The sequence below is a fragment of the Mytilus galloprovincialis genome, chromosome 6, assembly GCF_965363235.1.
Source record: "Mytilus galloprovincialis chromosome 6, xbMytGall1.hap1.1, whole genome shotgun sequence".
Classification (NCBI taxonomy): Eukaryota; Metazoa; Mollusca; class Bivalvia; order Mytilida; family Mytilidae; genus Mytilus; species Mytilus galloprovincialis.
The window spans coordinates 49,081,480-49,104,954 of NC_134843.1; the positions used below are offsets into that span (position 1 = coordinate 49,081,480).

A 23,475-nucleotide genomic window follows, 5' to 3' on the forward strand; every position below is an offset into this window, starting at 1 on the left:
TTACAAAATTATTGAGAGAAAGAAACGAACTCGCTCAGTGCATAATTTTTGATTACACAACTGAGGAAACGGCCTGTGTGAAAATACATTAAACTTTTCACAGTGAAAGTAATTAGACATGCATTTGTTTATTTGCGTTTAGGCTTGGGAAATCTTTATATTACATAATTTCTTACCAGTTTAACCGGTGTAAAATTTCAAGTACAAGTGATTAATATTTCCTGATTCTCAAAAGCCAAACAGCTTTTACTTTTAGATGGCAACACCATAAGTATCCAATTAATACAGATCTTTGTTTTACCGCGGTTAACCCAGCTGAGAGGGGTCAAATTTCAAATCACTTTCAATCCGGCTTCTGTGTATAGATCACAAATACACACATTTTACAATTAGAGAAATTGTAACATTTCAGAAGTTGTATCTTTGTTTATAGATTTCATGTGAGAGGTGCTGTATTTGTTAAACAATGGCTGGACGTGCTTTAATGGCATATGGATTAAATTTTATGGATAACAATAACACAATGTAAGTATATTTTGTGATGATATATAGATGTGATTAATTGGAGATAATGATTAAATCTGCTTAATCATTGACATATGCAAATTATCTAAGGCACGTCATATATCCTTTGTTTTAGCCTTGTTTAAGCTGTTTATGTTAGTTTGAATATTGTTATTTATTTCACTCAGAGTTATTTCATAATTTGCACTGACAGTGTTTTGTTATGTGTTTTTTTTTCCAGTTTCATTATTCGATGATTAAGTAATTATTAATTCGATTCTGAATCATTACTGACTTTTGACACTTGCTTTAGGAAAACTGTTCAACTTTTGAGATATATGGCAAATCGTTACAAGCTATTAAAAGATCATCGTTTTTTATAACACTGTTTGGTCATCTGTGTGTTGTTTTGTTTGCCTGTTTTTTGTTTGTTAATTTTTTATTATTGAAAAAAAAATATTCCTCTATGTTATATTTTTTAGTTTCGCCTTTTCTTTCGAAATTCGCGAAGGCGAGACACAGCAACCCTAAATCATGTTTAGACTGAGGTTAGAATATACTGTTTTTGTTAATGAGACAGAAGCACATGGTTTCGCGAAGCGCTTTTAGCGTTTTGTTTTTGTTATGACTGTAAAAAAAGAGAATGCGGAAAAATCTAAATAAAAACACATCATCACCGGATTTTATTTCAGTAGCTGCATGGGAATAAATATTTGCCAACTATGACAAACAAAACAGGCTACTGTTACACTGACTCCGACATTAATCATGTTAATCTCAGATAATTTAGGAGGCTATTCCCAGACTTGGGCTGTAAATAAATTCGATTCTAAACTGACAACGTTATCGTTTTAACAGTAATGGATACAGATGTTTATCGAGAAATAATTTAACAGATGGTGCACTTCTCTTGTTTGATCTATTAAAACAAGTGTAAGCTCTGGAGGAATCTGCTCAATTCAGGTGTTACATTTTTATGTTGGACCTGGCGCTGTGATATTTTGTGGTTGATTTGCCATTTGTTCCGTATGTCTTCTATTAAAACCATCAATTGAGATGTGGGTTCTGTTGGTGGTTGCATTTTTCATTTTTAACTTGAAATTTGATTTTTTAGACTGATAAATTTAACTATTACGGTCACTTCGAAGGAGTTAATTGGTTTATGTTTTTCGCGAATTAGTGACAACGTAAGCCTTTTTGACAACACTTATAAACCAGATAACACAGATGAAGTTTGAATGTAGATTTTTGTTGGTGTCATTTTTACAGTTCTAGAGTTATGACCCATTAAAAATAAAACAAAATACTGAATTTTTCGTTTCCGTTCTCTAATTTTAGTTTGCCTTAACCAAATGTTGTGAAACTTATGCACAATACTTATTACAACAAACTAAAATCAGGAAACCTTTGGGTTGCGTCACTTTTACTGTTCTTGATTTGTGTTCCTTCATAACATTTGATGTACACGGGGGCATCATTCAAAACTATTCCTATAATTCCCATTAAACTATACTGTCATTGTATGATTTCATGCAGGAAATTTTAATCTGAGATGGAAAACATAGTAGGTCAAATCCCTCCCCCTCCCCCCAAAAAAAATCCAACAAAACAAAAAAAAAACAAACAAACCCAACTTCCAAAACACAACTAAGAAACCGAATAGTTCCTTGCTTGTTTGCTTATATCAATGAAAAAAAATATATATTATCTTAGTAATCAATAAGTGTCATTCAAAATTCACTCTAAATATACAAAAAAAAAATGGTTTATTTTTTTTCTATGTAATGTAAATCGTTTTCATCCGTTTGTAATGCTTCGTGTTTCGGTAATGACTATTGTCATAATTAACACAGATGTATGTTATCTGTTTAATTATCTGTATAATTGGCAAGTGTGGCATGTCAGTCAACAGATGCTTTTAAGACAATGATTCCTGTACTCAATCATCGCAACAGGTTCTCTGCATTTACAATCGCCCTTAGACTTTTCTCGTCTTTTTGAGGGATTCAGGTGTCCTTAATATGTTTTAAAGGCACAATTAAGCACGACTTTTAAATATCTGTATTTTAATTTTTGCTCGTGTCCAGTTAGTCTTGCAGGAAACATATGTGTTGTGCATGAATCTGAGGCATGAATACCCTAGAAAGATTGTACATGTATATTCTGTTGAGCATATTGAGACCATTTTGATTTGATGTCCTCAATTTTATATCTTCAGTTGTTTTTCTTGTATTTTTTTTGTTGTTCGTACGAAATCAGAACTCATTTTGGTTCCTTTTTGTCCCTTTTCTATACTTAATCTATTTTTCACAAATCACCCACTCTACCACACCATAGTTTACAGTATGCCTTCAAGGATAAATACACACAAAGACCTAGATATTGACATTGCGTCGTAACGTAAATAAAAACTGAAAATATGGAATGATTCATGCATCTGAAAGTGGAAAATGATAATATTTAGTGATTCTATGTAGTTTTAAGATTGGTGTAAATAATGTCTAAAGGTAAGTTTGTTAAACTATCAGTTTTACTCGTTAATTATGAAATTATGTAATATAGACTAGTTTTTCATAGCAGTTTCTAGACAGGAAATTGACATTATGACTTTGTTGGAATAACTGTATAAAATAGACATAACACCTTAAAATAAATCAAAATCTTGCATTATTCGTCTTTCTATTATGTAGTTGTACCCAATTGTGTGTAAATCACAGTCAATTATACGCACACGTATACTTGTACATTAACAAAGAATTTACTATTCAGTAAACACCTTTTATTGATTTCAGTAATTTCAAGCTGTTACTGTCTTTGTCAATATACATTTTAAAAGAAGGAGGAAAAATTTGTATTATTTCTTCTAAGGTCAAGGAATTGATTTTATCCTACATGTACGCTCTGCTATTACAACAAAAACTAGGCCTACAGGTAAATAAATCCAAACACTATAAGTAGGTTAAAATAAAAGTCCTTTCAGTTTTATCCACCCTCGAGTATCCACCTTAAACTTAACAATGCACATCGAATATTTCCCTATTTTACAGTATAAAAAAAACATGAATGAATTTTGCCATGTAGACCGAGAATAACCTTGTATGTCTACAGTTTTGTCTTATAGTTTTATTTCAAAGAATTTCAGTGCTTAAAAGTAAAATTTACAACATTTGGATACTTTCTAATAATTAGTTCAAATTTGGTTCAATAAAGAGGATTTGACAAATGATAATATTACTGAAATAATAGTTATGATTTTTGTTGTTGCAAGTTGTGTGATTGGGATTTAGAAGAGGTAAAAAGAAGAAATATTAACCTCAGGGGCAGATCCAGCCATTTTAAAAGTGTTGTGTTTCAACCCAGGATAAAAAGGGGGGCATATCTCTCTATTCAAAACCATTGCATGCAAAACAGGGGGTTCCAAACCCCAGACCCCCTCCTTGATCTGTCACTGAACATAATTATGTTTTGCATATACCCTTTTTTCAAGGAGCAACCACTGCGAATAAAATCGATAGAAAAAAATCGAGAACCTCATCCTCACTCATATCTAGTTAATTGTTTTTGTTCTTAAGAAAATTATATTAAAACATTGTTAGGATTTTATTTTTATTTTGATATTATTACTTTATAGAACTTTCCTATTATTCCAGTCTGTTAGTATGTCTGTTGTTGTGTTTAATTGAGTTGCTGTCTCATTGACAACGCAATGCATTCGCATAAGCACCTTAAATTAATGATTTATTCGAATGATTATTATCCATTCGTTTGATGTGTTATAGCTTTTGGTTTTGTCTTTTGATTACGGACTCTCCGTTTTGAATTATACTCATTATTCAGTTTGGTATTAAACTTTTCACATGTCAGTCAAGACAGGTCTGGTCCTACATATGGTAATAAACTTGTGTATGCTAAGTAACCAATAATCAATTAATCAATATAACCCTTGCCTTGACCTTGTCCATTCCATATACTTGAAACTAAACCGTACAATAACTTTCCTCAATTCTAACCGTACAAGAAAGCCATACCCTTGTTTATTTTAACAGCATCCAAAACACATAATGCATAATTGAAATACCGGTATTTAACCGTCGACCACATTTGTGAGTAATCATGCAATGGATTGTAGGTTTTGCTGGTTTTATACCATGCACTATTTTATATAATTACCCGCAATTTCTAGTAATAAAACCCATATGACATTTGTTAAACGTTCAACATTTCCTATCAGAAGAATGTTAATTGCAGCAAATGCACACGTTTATTTCTTGCCCTGTACTTTTTGTGATATTAAATTTATTAAAAAAAAAGTGTTACGTTGTTGAAAAGTTTTAAGTCAACGTTTAAAAAAATCTACTGTTTACGCATGTATACCATTTCTCGATTCTCATATCCTGGATATATATGTTTATATAGCTGTTTGGAATTTGAAAATTGAGTTGTGATTTTATAAACATAAAAACGGCCATTATAATATAAACCATCTCCCTTTTTGATACAACTTCTAACGTTCAAAATGTTGTTGCGAATCAATTGATGTACACTATGACCTTTTTATTCCAAAAAGCTAGTTGTACACTGTACCGACCGTGAGAGGACAGTTTACGCGGCCAGTCAAGGTCGTTATAAACTTCCATCATCCATCATACACTAAAAGTATATTTGTTTTCGTTTAAATTTGTACTACTTAATATTAAGCTATGGCTACAACATCTGGGTATCCTTCTGGAAACTTAATCCATGCATACAAAATGAATTTCCGATTATTTCTTCTCAAAAGATGAACGAATTCAATTATTCCAGAATTAGAAAACAAAATGAATATGGATGACGACACGCATATGTATATAAGAACTGGCCATGACTGTTAAGTACTTCTTGTGTGGGGGCTGTTGAAATATTAAAACATGCATCATTCTGTTGTCACTTCAGCATACAGTCATACCCGAATTAAGGATAATCCTTTCGCTGAGTACTGTACATGAATTATAAGTTCACTGTACACCTAATTACCAAAATTCCTCGTTAAGATTAACCTGTATCACGCAAAGAATTTTACCTTCATTAAATGTAACAATTTTGACCTACAAATGACACGGATTTCTTTTTATTATAGATATATAAGTATGTATACTTTAACAATAAAGGCCAGGGACATACCTTTCATTTAATAAGAAAAATATGTAGGTTTACCCATCCTTTTAAATGCAATTGTGTTATGGATATTTAATACCATTTATAAATTTAGACACTCATATCTTGTGTACAAATAACCTTATTTGAAATCAACTAACGTGCAAGTATTTATGGTTATGGTAAAGTGAACTTACAATTTCTACAAAATGGAAGACTATAACTACCCATTTCTTTCGGAAAACAGGTAGGATATTTAACATGTTTAGGAAGACTAAAGGCGGTGTTAGTTATACTATTAGAAGAAATTTCAGGGTATATTATTGAACTACAAGAATTTGGGTATAAGGGTATCCTCATCGAGACATTAATGTATTAAATGTTTTTGCTATAACTTTGATAAACCCACTGGCGGATCTAGAAATTTTCATAAGTGGTGGCCCACTGACTGCCTTAGAGGGGGCCCGCTCCAGTCACGCTTCAGTGATTCCCTATATAAGCAACCAAATTTTTTCCCAAAAAAAATATTGCTGTTGCCTTTTCGAGACGGTTTCGTGTTGATTTAAAGCATTGCAGGCACGTGGTAAAAGAATTTCAAAAGGGGACATCAAAATATGACATCGGTTATTTTTTTTTTATAGAAACCATCTGAAAAAATATGAAATAGTAATATATTGTGTCAATATTGGAAACCCTTATATAATTGTAGATTGTCAGTTACTTAGTAATTATATTACTGTCGTCAATGTTGTCAAATTTGTACTGATCACTTTTTAAGTATATACGGGTATACGAATCTCAACATCTCACGCTCAATATAATTTATTTCCAGAGACACAATGGCAACAGGCACGCCGACGTATAAGATAATTCTGTTAGGAGAATACGGTGTTGGGAAAAGTTCTATATTTAGAAGATTTCTCAATGGGACTTTTATTGAAGAACCGGGCAAGAAATCGACCATTGGATTGGACCAGTGTTCACAGACTTTTGGTGTCCATGGAATGAACGTAAAAGTAAGTGAAACCAGCGACTTGTATATTGATGTCTGGAAATTAGGTATGTGAACTGAAACATAAAATGGAAGGAACAAAATAAATTGTTGGGATGTGTGGAGTTGCTTAACGTCCAACGTTTATACACCACACATATCCTTACAAGTAGACTACCCTCAGAATGGGTCTAATTACCGTTCATCTTGTTTTGGGTACAAAATCAAAGATAACCCTCATATTTATACCACGAAGAGATCAAGATTACGTAGCATTTTGAATGTGGGTCAAATATGGTTGACTGGAAAAAAGGATAGATAATATTGATTGCTATCTAGAAAACAAGATTTGATTCGGTACGTATTCCACCGAATAATTTGTTGTTCATATAAAGAATTCATTATTGACTGTAAACCAATTAAAATATGGCATATCCTTCAAACTGCAAGACTGACCTTGACCTTTGGCCATGTTACATGGAAACCATGTGTTTTAAACATAGACGAAACATACGGACGGACGAACAAAGCAATTATATTATCATGATTATATGCTTCCGAAATGTTTTCGGAGAGACATATTACGGTATCACGGGTCAAAGCACTACAAATTGGCTGTCAAAAGCTAGGAAGAATATGAGCATCATCGTCCAAATGTTGACACAAGACGATTTAACTTCATTTAGTTTTAATGCTCAAGGACCTTATTGCATTCCTTTTCCCCCCAACTCCGTTCTCGGTCATGTTTGATGATGGTACCAAAGAAGATTGTGTAATTATGTCTTCAGTAATCGTATTTTCTAACTCCATACATGCTGCATACTCTTCCTGTGAGATTTTTTAAATGGTTATGAAGGAAATTTTAGTAAATAGATTTCGGAAATGAAGAGTGAAATCTAGTTCAAAAACGGAAATGCAGATTATTTATGATGTTTATTTTAAGTGTTTACTCAAGATGCTCGTAGATAATGTAGATAATCTAGTCCTTATCTGTACATTATATAGACTTATATCTGAATACTGACAACTCAAATCAGATTTAGTATCGATCTCCTTTATGTTATAATCTGATATCTAAGTAATGATCAGAATAAGTGATAAAAGCGCAAAAATGCACGGCTTAAATTTTATGCATGCAACCTTTAAAGTTCATCACCAGATACGAGATATTCGAAACTACTCTTGTTTGATTGTAATAAACAAATTAAATGTCAATGAATGTTAAGCGTGTGCTAAGATCGATGCATGGTCATTTGAAAATTTTTAAAGTTGAAAATATGCTTTTGAAATAATTATCTTTATTTCCGTATATATATTTATCCTCACATCAAAGGCTGAGTAAATAATGTCATTTAAATGGTGCATGGTATTAAATTTTATAAACAAATTATATTTGATATTAAGGTCAAGTACTGTCAAAGTATTTTAAAAAGTTTATAGTAGTTATTAAGTTGTGTGGTTCCACGTGGACGACAGAAATTGTTAAGGTTTGTTTTTAAGTGTAAAACTAGAAGTCCTCAATTTGACAGACATGCAATAATTGATATAAACGGTACCAATTTTTCTGCACCAGATGCGTATTTCGACAATCAATGGCTCTACAGTGATTCTCGACAACTAATTAATTGAAAATCCAAAGCTTATATAAATGATGATTAGCTATAAACTAAAATACAACAAAAATTACAGCCAATTATGAATCATAGCTTTGCATGAGGGAGATAAATTCCTTAATACAAAATAATTTCAAAACTTTTGCAAAGCATAAAATCCGCAAAGTCATAAGGTTTACATTTGTACATTAAATGAAAAGAATGTCTGCATTGTCGCGTTCTTTTCAGTGGTGGCTATGCAAAACACCCTGAACTGATATTATATCAAATCTTTAGTATGTGCAAAAAGTATATTTCATACAGTTGAGACATGGTTTAGAAGCCAAAAAGTCTGTATTTAAGATAAACGCTTTATCATAATATGATATCAAGAGATATAATTTACTATTGAACAACGTTAACCATGTAATAATTCAGCATAATATTATTCAATAAATCATCACTAATAGGTTAAGAAGTAGAAATATGAATAGGATAAACATTGATAAAGTATCTTTACTCTGGAGAGTACTGTAAGGCCTAACGGTAATTGTGGAGTGTATTTCATCATTTTGCTATAATTGCTGCCCCATTTTACAGGAATTCGTTTTGATTGTTATTGATTCGTAGTTGATAAGTGTTGATTACCATTCTGAAGCAACGAGTGACATGGATTGATTGCGCATTTAAGCTGCTGTCAATTAGAAGTAGGCATCTTTAAGTCAGACGTGACAAAACACAGCATAAAAAAACCAATCTCAGAGATCTTTAAGCATATTTACAACACAATTTAACTTCTTATGTGCAAGTAAAAAACGAAAATCTGGCTTCAAATACATTATCAGTTTACCAGGTGTCCATATTGCATGATCACCGGAGTGCTGCTACATTAAATTTCGGGTGGGGCTCAGGCTCATGACGGTTATTCCGGAGACAAGTTTTGTGGCTCTGCAATCTTAATGATAAGGTTATGTTCTCCATAGCTGATATGTTTTTGTCAGTTCTTTTTTTATTTTTGAAATATATACTCGTTATGCAACTTATGATATAACGGTTTTCAAAATGAGAATTGCTATCTAACATCCGTCTCGCGTCTATTTTCAGAAAAAAATCAAATAGGATACACAAGCTGTTGATTTTGTTATGGATGCTTTTGAAAGGCTCGCAATATCAAAACAATATTTGGTGTACTATGAAATGGTGTTCCGAATAGCATACTGTATATCTTTTAGTACCCCATGAAAAGACCACGATCGTTATTTTCGTTGTCCGTAGTTTGGTATTTTGAACATGTCCCTTTATTTATGCTATTGTTGAACTGATTGTAACTATGATTCAAGTTTTTTGCCCAGGCATCAACTACCAAACTTACTGCCGTGTGGGCCATGGCATTTGATTACACTGAGGTTTAGTGTAGAACTAAATAAGTCTCGTATCTGTAAATATGCACAGAATTCAAACTCTTGTTATAGTAATTTCCTTGCTAGTCTACTCATTGTTAACTGATACAAAACCAGTAAAAATGACATCTGTCAAAATCAACAAACAATGAAAGACTACCACTGGACCTTTATGGAAACTCCTTCTTTTTCATGCCAATCTTTCTCAACTAAATAATCTTTTTTTTTACTTACACATTTTAGCAGACACTTATTACACAACTGTTGACCTCAATAGTATAAGTATTATTTTAGAAATGATAGATCTACACTACAAACATTAAACTAAACATTATTCTGTAAATAATACTTAAAAGATGAACGATTACGCATTAATAAGGTATTTTTTTTAGAAGAAAGCAGACATGAATTAATCTTGTCCTATACCTGCACATTTATTCAACAGTGCACGTAAAGCAACCTCAAAGTCAAGCTGCTTTACGCGATAGAATTTATGATTGGTGCTTTTATATCATGTACATTTTGTATCAGTAATATTTGAGACAAATATTATTTCTAAGACGTGCACATTTTATTAATTGTTTATACAACATGCGTGTACTGTTTCACAAGCAATTTATCATACAAATCCTCAAATCAGTTAAATCGATAGTTAATAATTTCCTATGTCTATAATATTGAACATGTGGCGTGGTTCAAGTAGGGTTTTTGGTGTCTCAAATGTTTTGAAAATTATACTCCGTCTCCATACTTATTTTCGAATTTTGGTGGCTTCACTTACAACTTTCTTAAGTTATGTCCCTTTATAATGGAAAAATGCTAAATTTGTCATTTCCGCACTCTTAACTTGTGTTTGCCTCAACCAAATGGTATAAAACAAGTTAGACACAATGATTATTTACACCAAACACAGATTAAGTTGGAAATTGGATGGCGCCACATTTTTGCGCCTGTCCCAAGTCAGGAGCCTCTGGCCTTTGTTAGTCTTGTATGATTTTAAATTTTAGTTTCTTGTGTATAATTCAGAGTTTAGTATGACGTCCATTATAACTGAACTAGTATAGATATTTGTTTAGGGGCCAGCTGAAGGACGTCTCTGGGTGCGGGAGTTTCTCTCGCTACACTGAAGACCTATAGGTGACCTTCTGCTGTTGTCTGTTCTATGGTCGGGTTGTCTCTTTGACACATTCCCCATTTCCATTCTCAATTTCACTTTCACCGTTCTCGAGTTATGTCCCTTTATAAATAGAAAAAATGCTAAATTTTTCACACACAATCTTGCTTTACTTTGCCTCAACCAAACGTAATGAAGCTTATACTCTATGCTTATTACCACCAAGCACATACCAAGTTCGATTTTGGGAGACGTGACCACTTTCACCGTTCTCGAGTTTTGTCCTATTTTAAATTGAAAAAATACTGAATTTGCATTATATTTACAAGCGAGGAATTAACTTGTGTCCCATGGAAAAATTCCTCTATCATCCTCGATCTCAACTCTTCCTCTAAAAAGATTAAATTGATGTGTTTAAAAAAAATATCAAAATATCAACCGGTTTCATTTTATAAAATAAGAAATGGTAGCTTTAGAACTAAATGCTCGCATATGCTTACAAGACATCATATATGAACAGCAACACACGATTCTTCGAAACACGCTTTCATAACGGAATTATATAATACATGCATAACGTGACCTTAGTCTTAATACTAAGAACTTGATGATGGCAGATGAAATCAATCAACCACGAAAGATTGTTGTCAGGAATCATAATCAAATGTATTTTCTGATTTCAGGTAACGTTATGGGATACAGGTGGAATGGAGAGAATGAGTTTCATTGGTTCCAGCTTTTACAGAGGTGCACATGCTGCATTGTTGTGTTATAGTGTGAAAAACAAGGAAACATTCACAGTTCTGTCTCAATATATCCTCGACATTGTGATAAATGCGGAAGGCGCGAAAATATTTTTGTGCGGCAATATGGCGGACGGCGAAGGAGAGGACCAAGTCGATAAAGCAGACATTGAAAATTTTGAACGAGAATGTGGGAACGTTTTGTCAGGTGTTTATCAGATTTCATGTAAAGACAATATGGGCATTTATGAAATGTTCAAAGACATTGCCCGGGTGCTTCACCAAGAATCAGTGGGTAGAATGACATTAAGGCGGGAAATAGGAAATGTTATACGACCAGGTATCACACCGGAAGGTGAAGAACCATCTAAAAAACGGTGTTGCAGTAGTAGTTAGTCATTTTCATTATCATTTTTGAAATCCTTTACTTTAAAATGTACGATCATATACTACATGTGTGTTAATTCATGCTTATCGTGCTTATCCAGCTTACGAGTTTATTATTGTATATAGAAACAAAATGACTGAGTTTTCTTGACGGGACTTATAAATAACCAACCTGGATACATATTTTTAAATGTTTTAATATACACGTTTTGAAATGCTCTCGCCAAATATTGCACGAACTAAAAACACAGTATACTGTTGCTTTAAATATCCAGCTGGTTTTATTAAGTTTAATATGTTAAATTATTTTGTAAACTGGTCCGCCGTTCTATCTATAGCTTCGCACCGAATGTAGCGATAAGTGAACACAACAGGGGTCCAGTTTAATTATTTTGCAGCATTGTGTCAAAACAAACGATCTTCTTACTCTCCCAGGCATCCCATACTGAGAGACTGAAATGAATACGTGCAAATTATAATTAAACTATTGAACTTAGATTGTATATTTTACGAATGATGTTATTGAATTTTAAGAAAGTTGCTTTTAATTCCAAAGAAGTTATTTTTAACAAATTGGTCTAAAGGACATCGTAGGTTTTTACAAGAAATTCACAGATGATACACTCATATATATATGTCATCGGTATACTGTTCATCATTTTTTTCTTCTCTCTCTCTCAATTATATATTTAGACAATTTAGCACTTTGTATATTGCATTCAGATATAAAAAAAATTACATGTTGCATATTTCAGTGCACATACCAGTGTAAATGAGTTACCACTTATCAGGTACGATAAAACATAACAAAAACGAATACATAAAAAGTAAAGACGTATCAAAACTTTAAGGCAACAAAATGAACAGCCTATACTACCTCCAGTCAATTTGAATGAGGAAGTTGCAAACTGACTTCCATTACACTATGATTTAGACAATTAATGCAATATGATTATCAGATTGATTTAGTTGATGCTAACGTGACGGTACCCAAATTGCACCTATTTTGAAAGTTTTTTTCACCTACGTTTTCTTATGATCAAGGACAAAAATAACCATTCTGTGTTTATTTTGTAGCCGTATTCTTCTTTATTATAAAGGTACACAAATTTGATTTTTAATCCATATGGAGTCATAGAAAAATGGGTTTGAATCGACCTCCAAACTATCCATGATTCCGTAATGAGGTGTTCCCAAATTGCATCCATGTTTAAATTCACATCATTAAAAATCGAATAACAGAGGTTTTGTTTTATTTTACAAATATTTAGAAAAATTTGACATTAGTACAAGCTCACTTTTTATTTTTTTTAAAATAGATTTTTGTAACTTATTTTTTTGTTCATCTTTAAAAGATGACTTTTTGTGAACGTCGCATGGCGGCGTTTTCGTACATTTTTCTTTTACAGTGAAGGCTTCAACTATTGATTAAAATTGAACGTTAAGTGTATAAATTTCTCAGCTGTTTATGTTGAATAGGTGCAATTTTGGTGGGTACTCGATGCAATTTGGGTACCATGAGACTAAGTCACTTAAGATCTTAAAATCGGTATGATGTCTACAAAAAATAAAAGAGAAACAAACAACAAAATGAAAAATGGAAAAGAAGATGATCATTTGAAACAGGCCAGCAAACAGGCGACTCTGAAAACATACGATGTAGTGACCTTAGCCCGGTCCTAACTCAGTAGCGCTCAATCGGCAAACAGACCAGTTTCATTGGTGGCAAATACATAAATCGTGGTAACGACATGATTTTCTCGATGTGTATCTTATGCACAGTCGAAATATATATGTTTATTAAAGAAAATGGAGGATATTTCATTGAGTGTGATATGGTAACGAGTAGTTGTTCCTTTTTGATTGCATCGTTTTTGGTATATTACTGTCTCACCTAGATTTGCCTTTAAATCTTATTATTGATATTTTTACCTCGTAATGAAAGTTTCTAGATCCTTCATTCTATAAATTATTTTAGTGTCACCGACGAGTTATATTAAATTGATAGCCTTGTATATTTGGTGACTTTTTAGTGTAAATACATTGATCTGTTGTTTTTTATTTTATTAAGACTTTAATGAATAAAACATGTCTTCCGCCATCCTATTTCTTTTTTTTTTTAAATTTGTATACTAGTGTGACAGTATTTTTGGAACAGTTTTAATTATATTATTAATTATTGTACCATTGATACTTAATAAAATGCATTTTAAATTCATTTTAAATCATGTATGCATATTTATTTTGCATCACTTTTACAATCAGATGACAATAGTGAGTTAAGCTATTGTATTACATGTTTTAAACGTTGGCATAATCTGTTTATTTTAAATACATTTTACAAGTATTGAAATTTATATTATGAAAACAAAATAAATTGTATTTGTGAACTTAATACTGTTTTTGTTTTATTGTTTGCTCCATCAGTATTTATGATACTAGTATAACTTTTAATTGTAAGCATGCTTCATATCTTGACTTTCATCTGGAAAGTGACCATGAGGATCGGAAGAAAACAAAACTTTACAACACAAGAGATGATTTCAGCTTCCCAATTGTGAACTGTTCTTTTCTATGTAGCAACATTCCGACTGTGCCTGCATACGGAGTGTATATTTCCCAATTGCTATGATATAACCGGGCTTCCATGCCCTATCATGATTTCCTTGATAGAGGGTTGATGGTCTAAAATAAAGCTCAAGTTTCCTGTTAGTTGTTGGGAAGGTACTCAATTTTTTCCAATATCTTTTAAACAATTTGTATTGAGTCGAGAGAAGAATATCTGATTCGATTTATATACCCAAATCTAATTAAAATAGGTCTTTGTTGGATTTCAAAGCCTCTGTAATCAACCAACTGTTGTATTATCCAATCCAGCGATAAAAATTATAAAGATTTAGAAAAGAAAGCAACTCATAGCGGTTCTAAGGGTCATCTTGAACTTTAAACGGGACCAAAGCTATACTTCGTGTTCAGAAATCGTCTACTCTGTTGACACACTCGGTCTCGCTCCTCTTTGAAGAACATGCGCATTCACGAAGTATTTGTTTGTTACCTTGATTCTTCTCTTCCTAATCGACTATCGAGACTTGACCAATTGTAAACCACTGTCGTCATTATTCAAGAATTAAGTCAATACACATACCAATTCATTTTATGACGAATTGATAAGGCATATCTTTTTTATTTACTATTACAATAGTATTCCCCTGCAGAACCCAGTTGATACAATACCCCAGAGCTTGTTTATTTTATTATTATGATTTTCTTGATAGAGGATTGCTGCTCACAAGGAAGCTATTAAACTAGATTCCCAAGTGATGAAGTTGAAATCATCCCTTGTAAATTGTATGGACGTCATCACTAGTTGGTTGACAAGTTATTGAATACCCGCTCGCAGTTGATAGCGGATATGTTCCTTATTTCATAACTACTGAATGTGACCTACCATCTAAGACTTATCAGATTTGCACTAACATTAGCAACACGACGAGTGCCACATGTGGAGCAGGATCTGAATAACCTTCCGGTAGCACCTGAGATCACCCCTTTTTGGCGGGGTTCGTGTTTTTCATTCTTCAGTTTTTAATGTTGTGTTTTGTTAACTATTGTTTGTCTTTTTCTTTTTAGCCATGGCGTTGACAGTTTATTTTCGGTCTATGAGTTTGCATGTCTCTTTGTTACCTTTCTTTTGTAATTTACCGTCCATTAAATTTAGGGGCATACGTTATACATTTCTATATCTAAATTCACCGTTGATAAATTAAGAAATGCCTAAGAATTTACTCTTTTATCCGTGGATTTTTTTTACATACTTGATTTGCATAGGATTTTTTAATATAAAAAATCATCAAGTTTAAAGTATCAATGCATTGCAAAAACAAATATTTCATCAATGAAATTCCGGTCAGATATTCTCATGAATATCCGTTTTATAATAGATACAAATTTTATCAAATCTGAAATAGATTTTTCATAGACAAGACTGTTCAACTGAGGCACTACATAGGCGGCAAAAGGCGTCATTATGGAGTAAAGGGGGTGGCGTTAAAAGGCGACATTATGGAGGAAAGGGACCCAACCCTCTCGGATAAAGTTGGCCCTAGACGAATTTGGCTATTTTATTTCGGTCCATTCTGGACATATAGCTCCACAATGTTTTACGTATTAATCCATCCCCGTCTTTCAAATGTTTGGGTTTGAGCGATGTACAGTAATACAGGAAAGCACTTTGATCGTGTGAAATTTAAAAAAAAAATTCAACAGTGACAAATGTATAATAACTTGCATTTTTATACAAAAACAAATTTAATTTGCAGCTGACATTTTAGATTAGATATGCTAACATATATTACTGTTTTAAACAAAATATTTTGTAGAACATGCATGTACGCTCCCTTCAACACGGTTTGAATCATCGGATATCGTATCTAAACAGTACCAAATAATCAGTCCTATCTAATAAGTTTCCAGCAATATCAAATGCTTCCCCCGTGTTTGGTGTAGTAGTTGTTAAAATCCACTCACTTCCCTCCTTTGTCATCACTTGTCCATTAGCTGTCGCTGATACAACTATCGATGATCTCAATCTACATGTTACGCTAGAATTTGCAGGAAGTATACCGTCTAAAGGCCCTATAAGAACACAATTGTAATCTTGTGTTGCTTCGAAAGTTGTTGGGAATGGTAGGCATGGATTTGCTGGCGCAGTGCAATCTATGAGAAATGTTCCTGTCTTGTGATGCTTGGAATCTGTTTCGGAGAATATCGTTAGTTTATAATATCCCATAAAAGGCAATCTCAAAGTTACATTGAACGAATGATTATCACTGTTAACAAGTGTACATTTCGCTTCGTCTGGCATATTATCTTCAGAAGTTAATTTCACGGACCGCTTATGAATTTTGTATGTTGGGAAGCAAAGTGTTGCCTCGCCCTTTACTTTATACATTACCGGCACCAATTCAGCACCATTGTTTTGAAATCCATAATTGTTGGCGTCGGAAACAAATCCCCATAAACCATCGGTCTTTGGAAATGGTTTAATATCGCCGATGCAATCTGACTTTATAGTGTACTGAAGTAAAAGAGGAAGATCTTTTGCCTTGCTATTGTCATGTCCGTATATATTCAAGTGATAGAGTCCTGGTGGAGGTGGACTTATTGTAACTGTTATTTCTTCGGTCTTTTCTTTGCGAATAAAAATATATTCTAATCCACCATCCGTTCTATTTGAAAGCCTGTTCATTGTAGCTTTACAACTTACAATGCAATTTTTCATGTTTGAAATCTTGATATCAACAAGTTCATGAACGATGATTACCTCTCCTTTGTGGGATAAAGGCTGTATCCCTAGTTGTTTTGCAATTTCTGTTATCGGCACCTCTTTTTGTTGATAATTACACACCAAATCCCATTCTTTGCTTTCCTGAATGATATTTGAAATATCAGTCCCATCAATCCGTTTGCCACTTTTAGATAAAATTTCGTATTGGTATACAGCCCAATATTTGGCTTCATCCTCTGTTTTTCCACTTATACGAAATTCATCACCTGGACATGGTGTAGTAACAATAGCAATGTATTCGTCGTCCATCCTCTCCATCTTTTCACCACCCAATTGAAATGTTTTCCCAATTGACGATTTAAGTCTAAAAGTTATAGTTGATTGTGCAGGTAAAAATCTCGAAGTAGGCTCAATTAAGCTACATGACAATGTTTGAGTGGATTCAAATGTCATAGGAAATGGCATGCATGGTTTACTTGGTTCACGGCTGTCTATTAGAAAATTAGCCATTTCAAAATACCGCCCATCATCAGTTTCCTTCGTAAACTTTTTAAACAATAAAGTAAGTTTGTAGTAGTCCTGAAAGGGAAATTTTATTTTCACTTTCAAACAGTCTTCTGTGCTTTCAAAAATACTATAGTCTTGTCCATTTAGTAATGTATTATTGGCCGGTTCTAGTTTAGATAACGAGTAGACTTTTTGTTCAGTGCGAAAACAAATCTCTAAATTTCTGTTACATGTATGAAATGAAGAAATAGTATATGCATTGTCGTTGTGAAGTCCAAGAATAAATGCTTCAGGCAGTATACCCCAAACACCGTTGTGAGAGGGATATGGATTTACCACAAGTCCCCCTTTCATTGTAGATACAATGGTGTAATCTAGTAAAAGTTTGTATGTTTTACTCTCTTTGTCAATATGCCCAAATAGTTGCACTGTATATGTTCCAGCTGAAGGTGGACGAATTGTTATTCTAACTTCATCGGGATGTTCTTTTCGTAGAAATATATATTCGTTCAGTTTAATAAATTCCCTTGATTCATGGAAAAAATCGACGGCGTAAACTAATCTGTCCATACTTTCTATTGCTATGATTTCAACTTCATCATCAATTCTTATCTTGAAACTTGTATGTGATTTTGGTATTAATCCCCATTGCTTGGCATATTTTGTCCTTGGATCATTAACATTTGGTGTATTTGTTGTAAGTCCACTTCTCTCTAATGAATCATTATTGTTTAAATTATTCAAATCTCCCGTCTGTTCGATGCATTGCTCAATCGAATGTTTCATGTTTTCACAAGGTATCATGAAGCGACCTAGCAAATTTTTCATTATTCCTTTCGAACTTTCCACGGTTTCATAACCGAACAAGCTACACCAGTTTCCATCTTGACAACCATTCCCCATGATGTTGACCGCTTCACCAGGATTAGGTGATGTTATGTCTACAATCCATTCATCGCCCACTTTTTCCATCCTTTTCCCGGAAATATTAGCCATTTGCAGAATGTTAGATTTCATCCTAAATCTAATTTTTGTACCAGCAGGTATTTGTCTGTAGACAGGTTCGATTATGGTACAGTTAAATTCATTTGTATCCAAAAATGTCTTTGGAAACGGAATGCACGGTACTGCAGGTTCGGTGCAATCGAGCATGAAAATGGCCATGGCGTGGAACTTATCGTTTACATTCACTACTGGCTTCAGATATAATGTAAGTTTATAATAGTCAGTGAACGGAAAGCGAACCTTAATAATCAAAACATCATTTTTGCTTTCTGCAAATGCATATCCTTCATCGCCATTTAAATTATTTTGAGCAGAATGAAGTTTCACTATTGCGGGAGTTCTTTTTGTAGTCTGCAAACGAATTTCCGTTTCCTTCTTGACACTTTGCAAGACTGGAACACTATTCCCCTTGCATAATCCGCAGTCATAAGCCTCTAGTTTGATTCCCCATAACCCATTTTCTTGTGGAAATGGTTTCAGGTCAGAAATACATAAGGATTTTATAATATATTCCATCATCATAATAACCGTGTCTGTATTTTTATCAGTTTGCCCATACAGTTTTAGTACATATTTCCCATACGACTTAGGTCGTACTTTTATATTAATTTCTGATGTGTTTTCTTTATGAACGAAAACACTGCCACCTTCTTCGCGGTTTCCGTTATTCGTATTCAGAAAAACTGCTTTGATTATTGACAGTGTTTCATCAGTATCCAGTAAGATTAGATCTAATGGTTCTGTCATGCCAATAATTCCATGCTTATGAGATTTAGGATAAATCTTCCATTTCATTGCTTGAGGTGTTAGTTTTATATTCTTACTAAATTCATTTATTGATACTGGTGTTGGAAGCAGTTGCCATTCACTGCTTGTTTTTGGATTATCAGTCATATATGGAAAGTGTGTGTTTATCAGGTGATATGGGTTCTGTAAGGAAATAAAAATCAGTTTGACTTTCTTCGACATGGATCCCTTGAACTCCCCATGTACAGTCAATGAGAAACCACTTTTCATTAATTTTCACGGCGTTCCAAGAGTGATCTCCTTTTGTGTCCAAAGTAAATGTTTTCTCAGCTGAACATTTGGAATTTTTTGTAAATCCGTGTAAACATTTTACTTCCACATGTACATAACTGAAAGTGGATAAATACTAAGGAATTAAATTTTGTGTTACATTTGAACACACTTGCATATTAAGGTAAAGAAGTGAATCGTAAATTTGATCTATTTTCACAATCTTAAGTTTTGTGCTTGTAAAATATAAGGCATATCAGATATATCACTCGAAGTTATGACCCAAATTGACAGTGGTACAATACTGCGGTATAAGGCGGTATAACTTCTAACATGAATCATGATTTTTACGGTAATTTCTGTAATTCTACTGTTAAAACAATTTTGAATTAATTGAAATTAAAGTATACATACGATGTAATACAAAAAGAAAATACTAATATTCGAACTACACGTATACTTTTCGATACAGTTTTTCTCCGTTGGAAGTTCTGATAATATCGGATTACAATATGTACATTCTATTATATTCATTTTCTTCAATTGACCTTGTAAAGCCTTACTGTAATATATCTTTTATTCGTGTGGCTTGTTTCATACCTGCATAGCGCTTCAAACAGCTTAGCATATCCCGTGCACATACATGTTCTAAGTTTAAGAACCACTTGTGGATCTGAAGGTCCTTTACTACCTTTCTCTAATGCATCTTTATTATACCTATTTAACAAAAAGCTTTTTAAATAAAATGTAATATCACAAATGAAAACAATAGGCGGGGTTTAGGTGCCAAACATTGTACATCTTCCAATATAATGTAATTCGTTGGGACTGTCATATGAGTGAGAGGTTTAGCTATCTATACGACCAGGTGTAATCCTCAATTGCTACATAAAGGAAGTTTTTTCCATTAATTTAGTGTTTGAGCTTTTGATTTTGCTAGTTGAAAAGAGACTTTCCGTTTTTTAATTTTCCTTGAAGTTCAGTATTTTGGTTATTTTTCGATTCGTTTGATGTGTTTTATCCTTTGATTTTGCCATTCGATTAGGGACTTTCCGTTTTTAATTTTTCTCGGAGTTCAGTTTTTTGTGATTTTATTTTTTACTTTTATGCATATTAACTGTTCTTCTCCATCTTATTTCTTTTATCGCCACCTAGGATGAAAGTTTTGTATGTTTATCTTATCTTACAAAACAGATTTTATTCAATATGCAATACAATTACAGAGATAGTTTTTTTTTTTCTTTTTTTTTGTTAATAAAAAAAAAAAAATAGGTTTAACTTGTTCTTCTTTTAGTGGTTTAAGGGGGTTCTACTTAGTTTTGTTTTCTTCAAGATATTTTTGGCATAAACCATTAATATAAATGCATCAAATTTATAAAATTTTGTTTTCTTGTCCATTGTCGTCGTCCGTATCGTGTTAACTTTCAAAAAAGTATCCATATTAATATGATTACTAGCAGAGGACTAAACCGTGTGTGTTGATTTTATTGTTGAATACTTAAACATTCTTTTTCTTCTCCTGCACATGCATCAACTTTACTATTTTATACTTTTTAACTACCCATTGGAAGAGCTCTGGCAGACAGAGAGCGTACACATCATTTTCATCGATGACCGATTACAAACAAGTTAAATGTAATTCAGTGTTCACACAGTACTGACTATGACTCCCGTTTGAGGTTAGATATCTATAAGACACGAAAAGTGAAAAAGTCGAATTACTATCCTCAATGATCTGGAATGTCCAATCATTGTCTGAACGCAGTCATATACGTTCGTAACACATTCCTATGGATCAGGAATGGTCCGGAGCGGTCGGTCAATCACCCCCGACAGTTAGGTGCGTCCCGTAACATTCGCGGAGACGCAGCCGATTTTGTCTATTCGGATTACAATCGTGATTATGTCGTGAGATTCTGCTGTATCGTATCAAAATCGTAACTATTTTCGTTTTCTGGACGGTTTCCTGAGGAGCGGGCATGATCTGGAAAAAATTGTCATTGCCGTTTTGTAGCCGATTGAGTCCAGATTGCAACAAGATCTTGACGAATGAGAACCGTCTTTTCCGAAATCGTTCCGGAACAGTCCCGTTATTAATATGAAATTCGGCAATTACAACTTCGTCAGAGTCTCGAAAATTACAGAACATAATACGATTGAGTCCAGACCAAGCCATTTGCAATGCGGTACATCAGACTGTGATAGAATTGCCTTCCGACAGTACCTGATCGTCACGAATATGGCGACTGTTTTCTAACGGATATCTTCCGTCAGTGTCTGTTCACCGTCTGGTCTTTTTTTGATTTCTGTCGGATCACATTCGCTATCTGCACAGATTCGATCGTTTTTTTACCATGTGCGAGATACAAATCGAATTAATATCGGATTGAGAACCGTATAATCGGGACAAATTCGACTCGAAACGGCTGAATTTGGACACTTCCTGAACAATATCTTATTGCTGTATGATTAAATGAATATGTTTACGAATTTTAATTAAACTTTCAATTTCAAGCCACGATTTACATTTTCTTGATCAAACTTTTGACAAATTTCAATCGGGAATGATCCTATCAAGGACTGCAGTAAACATCGTGAATGTGTAACCCCAGCTTAAATGAATTTCTTTTTATTACCGACATAAGTATTGCGGTTGACTACACTGTTTCGGGGATACTTCTATAATTCCGATCAAGCCGGTGCTTCGGCCGTCTTAAAATTGCAGTGGATCCTATTAGGTGGTCACAATTTTTTTTTCTAAATCAGATCAATCTAACGGAGGATAATAAGATATACCTAATGTTGTTTGTTATCCACACATAGATTGCTCGAACTGTTTCCAATGTAGTCTGTACAGGTTTTGATAAATGATTTGCAAGTGTTTCAACAGTCATTTCTGTATGATCTGGTACCTACAATATATCCGTATTTATCTTTAAGTAATGTAAAAAAAAACCTATGCCAACCTAGGATGGATTTATGATATCAATTGAACAAACATAATAAAAAATATAGAATTCAAATATAAAGACAATCCTATATATTATAGTGAAATGAGTCTTTATCCATCAATCATAAAGGTAACAATCATAAAATAAAGCTACCCTTAAAGGGGCACTAGCTGTCAAATTCATGTTCACCGATTTGACTCAAATTCTCATATTTGATTTATAACAATGTAAAAAGTTATCTGGTTGTTAATTTAATACGCGAGACGCGCGTTTCATCTTCATAAAACTCATCAGTGACGCTCAGATCCAACAGTTGTAAAGCCAAACAAGTACAAAGTTGAAGAGCATTGAGGACCCAAAATTCCAAAAAGTTGTGACAAATACGGCTAAGGTAGTCTATTCCTGGGATAAGAAAACCCTTAGTTTTTCGAAAAATTCAAAATTTGTAACAGGCAAATTATAAAAAATGACAATATAATTGATATGCATGTTAACATCGAAGTGCTGACTACTGGGCTGGTGAAACCTCGGGGACGAACATTTATCCAAATTATACATGCCTTAAATAATAAATTTACAGCAAATGGGCTCGATAATATGTAGCTTCGTTTCGTGTGAATTCTAGTCTTGACGTCATCTAATTAACTATGGAGTTAATCTCCGATTACCTCTGATGGCCATATAAGATAAACATAAATATAGATATAAAAAGAAACCAGACTCGTGCAATTGGATTTTTCTGAGTCTGTTTAGTTTCATATTATAGATTAAAAGTATAAGTTAATCTTCGTTTTAACCGGTCTAAGAATGATATTTTATGGATCGAATCAGTCAATCAAATGCT

General features: G+C 33.3%; 2 protein-coding genes across 4 annotated transcripts; one reads left to right on the forward strand and one right to left on the reverse strand.

The window, feature by feature from the left end:
* Positions 1-210: 210 nt before the first annotated feature.
* LOC143079776 (ras-related protein Rab-35-like) lies at positions 211-14,259 on the forward strand. Of its 3 annotated transcripts, none has more exons than XM_076255355.1 (3): positions 211-525; positions 6,470-6,653; positions 11,418-14,259. In XM_076255355.1, exons 1-3 carry the CDS (start codon positions 467-469, stop codon positions 11,871-11,873), a joined length of 699 nt encoding a protein of 232 aa, XP_076111470.1. In that variant the 5' UTR covers positions 211-466; the 3' UTR covers positions 11,874-14,259. The 3 variants fall into 3 exon arrangements, with proteins under 3 accessions (XP_076111470.1, XP_076111472.1, XP_076111471.1); XM_076255357.1 differs by lacking the exon at positions 211-525 and adding an exon at positions 2,854-3,011; XM_076255356.1 differs by lacking the exon at positions 211-525 and adding an exon at positions 5,766-5,884.
* Positions 14,260-16,185: 1,926 nt separating this feature from the next.
* Positions 16,186-18,246, reverse strand: LOC143078167 (uncharacterized). The gene has a single exon (XM_076253116.1). The coding sequence runs from the start codon at positions 18,226-18,228 to the stop codon at positions 16,279-16,281; it is 1,950 nt and encodes a 649-aa protein (XP_076109231.1). The 5' UTR covers positions 18,229-18,246; the 3' UTR covers positions 16,186-16,278.
* Positions 18,247-23,475: the final 5,229 nt, after the last annotated feature.